The following is a 6,685-nucleotide window of genomic DNA, read 5'->3' as shown; positions in this document are numbered from 1 at the left end:
TAAATTAGATAATAATAGATTTTTGTAAAGCATACACAACATTCTGTTTCTCCTCATTTGATTGTTGGTTAGTATATATACCTTGCGTACGTTAAGTGCTTCCATAACGTTTTCATCGTTGGCCCAGAGTGTTGCATAGTTATAATAGTCACCCTGTTCAAAAGTATAGAACATATAAATTTACAGATTCATAGATGATTAGAGATACAAGTGCATGAAAAAAAGAAGGGAGATAATTACTCGACAAAAAGTATCCTTGTGCAAAGATAGTGCAGGAAGCATTTTAATTGGATTGGCTGCCCGTAGAGATTTTCGATTTCCGCTTATAATCGGATTACCACTTCTAACCAAATTGGTCGCTGGATCGCAATCTGGATCCAGAATTTGTTGAATGTTGATGTCTCCAACACGCTGACACGAAAGAAAATGAAGTATTGGCTAAAAACACAGAAAATAATTACAAAGGTAAATTCAATATATATAGTTATGAGTTATTCTTACTTTGTTAACTTCATCAATACGTGACATGCATAGCAATTCGTTTGAATTGGCTTCTGCATAATCTCCTTGACAATCGTTTTGTGTTGCCTATAATTAATAATTCACAAAGGAAATTAGTATTATTAGTTACATTCTATACATTATGAARAAAACATATGAATAGAACCATGATGAAATGGAGATGATAATATCATACCTCGTACAATTCTCGAGATATGAGTGCCACACGATAAGCATATTCAAGCCTAGAGTTTATATCACCAGTTTTATCCGTCAGTGGATTTCCCCCCATRTATCCCTGAAAAATTCCAACGTCAATGTCCATAGAATATATGGCATCGCATGTTGTGTGCTAAAAAATTCTACAAAATCGTGTACATAGAAAAATTTCGAAATTTAATTATACTTACTTGGATATTTACAACTGGCTCTAGTCCTTCTTCATTACCTTTAAAATTTGGAAATGTAAAACAAACAAATTAGGTCATTTTACTCTTCTTTTATTTCTTTTAAGATATATTTGTTGCTAAATTAGACCCAATATGCAAAGAATGAAGTACAAATATTAAATATTATACCTTTATACAATTCCTCGGTAATGATCGGAATAATAATCCCCGAATACGAAATTCCAGTAACATACATAGGATTCTTTAAAAACCTTGGATGGTTTTTAACAAACTGCGTTGTAAATAATTCTTAGTAAGAATCCTTCATCAATAGTACCTATATACGTTTGAAAACTTATTAAACCTTCACCAACCTTTCTTAGAAATTCTGCGGTTTGTTCTGCTGATGATGTATCGCTAGAAACAATGGCTTCGGAATTTTTTGTGTATGAATATCCGGTTAACGTAGGTGCATCCAAATATATCACATTTGCCACCTTTAAATCCCCATAAAGGATWTTATTGTAATAAGGTAAACACAAGGTATCAACTTMACTACACTACAAAACAAAAAGGCTTTACCAATCAGTAATCCGTCGGAAAAAGCCACCATTACCGGAGAAAGTGTGGCTTGTGATCATATTTAACGGCGGATTTTGTGATGGTCAATCAGGCGGTGATCCGCCACAAATCCTTTGAAAATTATGGTTAGAAAAAGTACGCCTATGAAGCCTCTTTGTTTTTTAGTGCAAGAGARCAAGTTTAAATGAAAACCATAAATATTTTAAGAACAAAGGAACCACCTATTTCTTCTATTATTCATGATGAATAACCTTAAATAATAATGAATACCTATCACGACATTTGTATTGAATATATATATGTATCACGAGGTCCCCGATTCTTAAAATGCACTACAACAAAATTGGGTTTATAGGACGCTCTAAATCTCTAAGCATCCTAATAGACCTTTTTATAGGACCAAAATATAAAACGTTCTATGTAAAGGCGTTGTTATAAGTTTATATGACATTTTGGGGCATCTTAACAAAATTTTTAGGACATTTTTAATGCAAAGCGTCGCATTAGAAAACTTTGTAGAACACTTTTGAGAAATTGTCCTATAAACTCAAATTTTTATAGGACACTTATTTTTATAGGATAGTTTTTCAAACAGTGTCCTATAAAATTGCTAATGAGACTCTTTATATTAAAAGTGTTATAAAAAACTTATTACGACGTCAAAAAACATTATATAAAGTTATTACAACGCCTTTAGATAGAACACTTTATTTTTTGGTCCTATAAACTAAGTCCTATAAAGAGGTTTATTAGCATGCTTAGAAATTTGGAGCGTCTTATAAACCCGATTTTATTGTAGTGATGTTTATGGTTCTCGTTTTAACCCGTCCCACTTCACTAGAGATTTAATATGATACAAGTATATACACATACCTTCGTCCAAGAATTAGGGTCCAATTGTAAAGCTGGTACGTTATCCATATAATTCCCATACCGAATCTGCATCGGACCTATAAATATAATATGATTTTAATACTATATAGGAGATCACTCATAAACTAAAATGATATATAACATAGACCAATCTTTTGAGTATCTCATGGATTTTACTCTTTAGAATCAACGAAATAGAACTATCGATCGAGGTTGGTAGTTCTTTTTCTTCGTTTATGGGGCGTAGCATATGGGTATTTGCTTTATTTCGTTGGGCATTTTAAAACACATCAAATTAATACTTATTACTTAAAAGCTGACATTGTAGGTAAAAGTTAAAATTTTAAAACCATAAAACTAATTTCCTAAACCTAAACTGTCTCGGCCAAGACTCGGTCAATCCCACGTCCCCACCCTTCAATCTGCTATGCTCGTCAAGCACCGCCGGTCGTCGTGACCCTCAGCTGAGCCCACAGTCGTCGTTGCCACCATCCAAGCCATCACCACTGATCCAAGTTGTCGTCTATGTCACCGGCTCCCAACGACCATCATCCGGGTTCGACTACTCTCATTTGTTCCTTTCGGTTACTAGAAATTTTTTGGGTAATGCGATATGTTCGAATACTCTAACTACTTATTTATTTTTCTATGATTTTTGCATTGCCTACATCTCATTCACTCTCAATTTATCTTTGATTTTTGCATTGTCTACATCTCCTTCAACAACGTTAACTTCACGTTTTCATTACAATTTTAGTTATAGTTTAAGCTTCTCGATTGTATTATTGTTTGTGAATTGTTATTAAGTCGTTGTTGTTCATATTTACAGGATGACATTTGATTAAAGCGATTAGTGATGATCCTAACTATGATATAAGTGATTATTCAAGTGAAAATATGTTAGACTCTTTATCCTTGGACCTCGTAATCGATGATGATGTAATCAACTTAAACACAACAACCTATGAACATATTTTAAATAATCTTTGTAGTGTAAACATGATTGACAATGTTGAGTTCAATGTGGATGAAGAGGATAATAATATTGGAGATCAATCTATACAAAAAGGTATCCATATCAATTAAAGTAGTATTTGACAAACTATGTGCTGGCAATTGGTTACCAACTAGAGTATCTGAAAAATGATTCAAAGAGGTTGCATTTTACGTGTGGAAAAGGTCAGAAAGATCACACGTGTTAGATTATGGGCATCTTGGATGCAAGAAGAGAAGTCAATTGGGTTCTAAACACTATCTTTCTAATGATCCAATTTTTATAATTGATAATCTAGTTGACAAACATAAAATAACAAAAGTAACGTTCAAAATTTACTCATTATAACATTCTATAATATAATTAAAATAAACGACTAATTAACACTAATTATGAGAAGCAAATGGTAAGTAATATATATCAGATTAAAAGCATTAATGATAAACATATATGTAGTAAAGACTATAGTTTGGGATCCCTAGTGACACCAAATTGGATTGCAAAGCATTATGTCAAGGAACTCATTGAAAGACAGTTCATAAAAGTTAAGGATATGTAAGCTGGTATTTTTAAAAAGTTTATGATCAAAGTTAGCAATGGCCAACTCATTCGAGCCAAGTCTAGGGAACTTCTTGAAATTCAAGGTTCTATGATAGAACACTATGAAAAGCTTTGGGATTATAGACATGAAATTAGGAGGGCCAATCCAGGATCTACTATCAAGATGGATGTAAATTTAATGGTAGATGTAAGTAATAAGTTTAGGAGGTTTTATGTACTTCAATGCACTAAAAGATGAGTGAATTAATGGGTGTAGAAAAGTTATAGGACTAGACAGTTGTTTTTTAAAAGTTGTGTGCAAAGGACACTTAATATCGGCTATTGGCCGAGATGGAAATAATCAGATTTACCATATAGGTATGTACAACAGAACTATCTTTTTATATTACTATGAAGTGTTCTTATTATTTCTTTACTCACTTACAATGTTGAATRCTTATGTAGCTTGGGTTGTAGTGGGTGTGGAGATCAAAGAGAATTAGAARTGGTTCATTGAACTACTTATTGAAGATATTTGTGTTATCGGATGAACRGGGATTATTATCATGCCTAATCAACACAAGGTATGCATTTTCTTAACATTAACAAATGTATGCAGTTTGTGAATCTACAAGTGTATCTATTATCATTTTTTTATGCAACAAGGCATTGTTGAAGCAATAAAAGAATTAGCACCATATGCAAAGCATAGGCAAAGTGTAAGGCACATATATGCTAATTTCCATAAAAGGTTTGATGGTATTGAGTATAGAAACAATTTTTGGTAGCAGCTATATCCACTTTTGAAGCAGATTTGTACCCCACATGGAGAAGTTTTAAACACTAAATATTTATGCATGCAATCACTTTATTGAAATAGACCCTAATACATCGTGTGATGTATATTTTCAATTAGGTAAAGCTTGTGAGGCTGTAGAAAATGGGATGTGTATCATTTAATTCAATCATTGTTGATGCAAGAAGAAAACCCATAATCACAATGTTCGACGAGACAAGAATATTTGTTATGGAGAGGCATTACAGAATGTCAAGGAAAGCACAAGTAGAAAATCACAAGAATGGGAATCAGTTGTATGTTTGGTGGTAAGAAAAAAGTTAAAGAAGTTGGGAGAAAATCATAAGTATGTTTATCTATGATTATATGAGTATGTATGTTTATCTATGATGGTATTATGATTATGTATGTTTATGTATGCTTATTTATTGGCTTGTCATATGTAGATATTGGTATGTTATCCTTAGTGGTGGCAATGTGTTTGAAAAATGAAATGTTTATGAAGCAATGGTGGTAGAAAATCTAGACTGTGGGACATATGTTGCATTCCTTGTGTGCATTCCATATTCATTATACTCTTTATTAACAAGGATCTAGAGGATTATGTCAGTAAATGGTTTAGTAAGGATCTATTCAAAATGGCCTACAAGAATCATATAACACCATTGAATGGGAGAAATATGTGGACCTTTAATCAAACCAAAACCACCTATGGGAAGGAGAATGCCTAGTAGGCCATATATTAAGAGGAAGATTTTAGAATCTAAGAACCAAAGTACAAGAGTGACTCAATCTAGGAAGGCTATGACATATAGCAATTGCTTGGAAACGGGGCACAATGCCAAGACTCGTAAGAATAAAAAGAATTACCGACCACCTAAACATGTTAAGCCAGAAGGTAGATTAAGAGGGACTAGAGGTGGGAGGATACCATCAATTAGGGTAGGTCGTTATTTTTTTAGATTTAAATAACATGTTATTTGTAATGAATATATCCTCAAGTGATATTGTTGTTGGACAAGTGATATTGTTGTTGGACATCAAGAAGAGTTGCAAGGCAATCAACTGACTGTATCCCAACTAGAAATAGATTAGGTGATGCTAGTGAAGAATAGTTATGACACGACCTTAGATTTAATATAGACTAGGCATTACTTGGGTATATTTTGGTATATGCTGGTGTAACTTTTGTCATATTTAGGTGTATTTGATGCAACTTTTAATATATTTTGATGCTACTTTTAGTATATCTTGGCTGAACTTTTGGTATATGTTGGTGTATTTTGGTATATGTTAGTGCATATTTTGATGCTACTTTTGGTGTATTTTGACCCTGCTTTTTGGTATATTTTGGCCCAATATTTGTAACGGAAAGACTAATGAAAATGAAATTATCCATTTGGTTTTATAAATGTAATAATTTATTTGTCATAAGGATGTATCTTGAAGGTTCCAAAAATTCCAATAATTTATTTAACAGGTTTCAAAAAATCCAATGACTTATTCATTCGAAAAAGATTTATTCAAAGACTTGATCATTCAAAACACAAAAATCCATTGAATTTTTTCGACTTTTCACTAAAATGTATTGAGATCGATTGCATATAGGTGAACAATAAATGTATTTTTGGTTGATTACTACATACTTTGCATATAGGTGAACAATAAGTGGTAGCATTTGGTTTGAATTACATTTTTTTTCATTAAAAATGACTTTATATCATTATATTTTAATTTATTTAGTTATTTCAAAAATTTAAGTATTAATAAATCACTCATTATATATTAACTAGAAGTGTACTCATGCGATGTAGTACGATGTATCTCAATTTTAAAGTTTCGTTTTATTAGTTTTAATATGGTTTTATGTACTTTTGAGAATTGAGAATGTTTTCCAGAATGAATAGATTATAAATTTGAAGAATCCATAAAAAATATAAAAAATATAAAAATTCTTAATTTTTAATTAATTTGTTATTATAATTTAATTTATATTTAATAACATTGTAA

General features: G+C 31.7%; 1 protein-coding gene across 1 annotated transcript in view; it reads right to left on the bottom strand.

Annotated features, from left to right (window-relative positions):
* Window positions 1-148: 148 nt before the first annotated feature.
* The window catches only part of LOC112506267 (serine carboxypeptidase-like 17), a 9,908-nt gene continuing 3,371 nt past the window's right edge, over window positions 149-6,685 (bottom strand). Inside the window, exons 3-10 of the mRNA XM_025110280.1 lie at window positions 2,346-2,422; window positions 1,265-1,450; window positions 1,080-1,182; window positions 912-949; window positions 698-799; window positions 502-588; window positions 339-411; window positions 149-153 (exon numbers count right to left, since the gene is read on the bottom strand). Of these exons, the coding sequence (XP_024966048.1) occupies window positions 149-153; window positions 339-411; window positions 502-588; window positions 698-799; window positions 912-949; window positions 1,080-1,182; window positions 1,265-1,450; window positions 2,346-2,422 (671 nt within the window). The remainder of the gene's footprint in view (window positions 154-338; window positions 412-501; window positions 589-697; window positions 800-911; window positions 950-1,079; window positions 1,183-1,264; window positions 1,451-2,345; window positions 2,423-6,685) is intronic.

This window comes from Cynara cardunculus, assembly GCF_001531365.2.
Source record: "Cynara cardunculus var. scolymus isolate 2C chromosome LG 2, CcrdV1, whole genome shotgun sequence".
NCBI lineage: Eukaryota > Viridiplantae > Streptophyta > Magnoliopsida > Asterales > Asteraceae > Cynara > Cynara cardunculus.
Note: the sequence above shows the minus strand (reverse complement) of the source record. Positions and strands in the feature narration are given on the sequence as shown.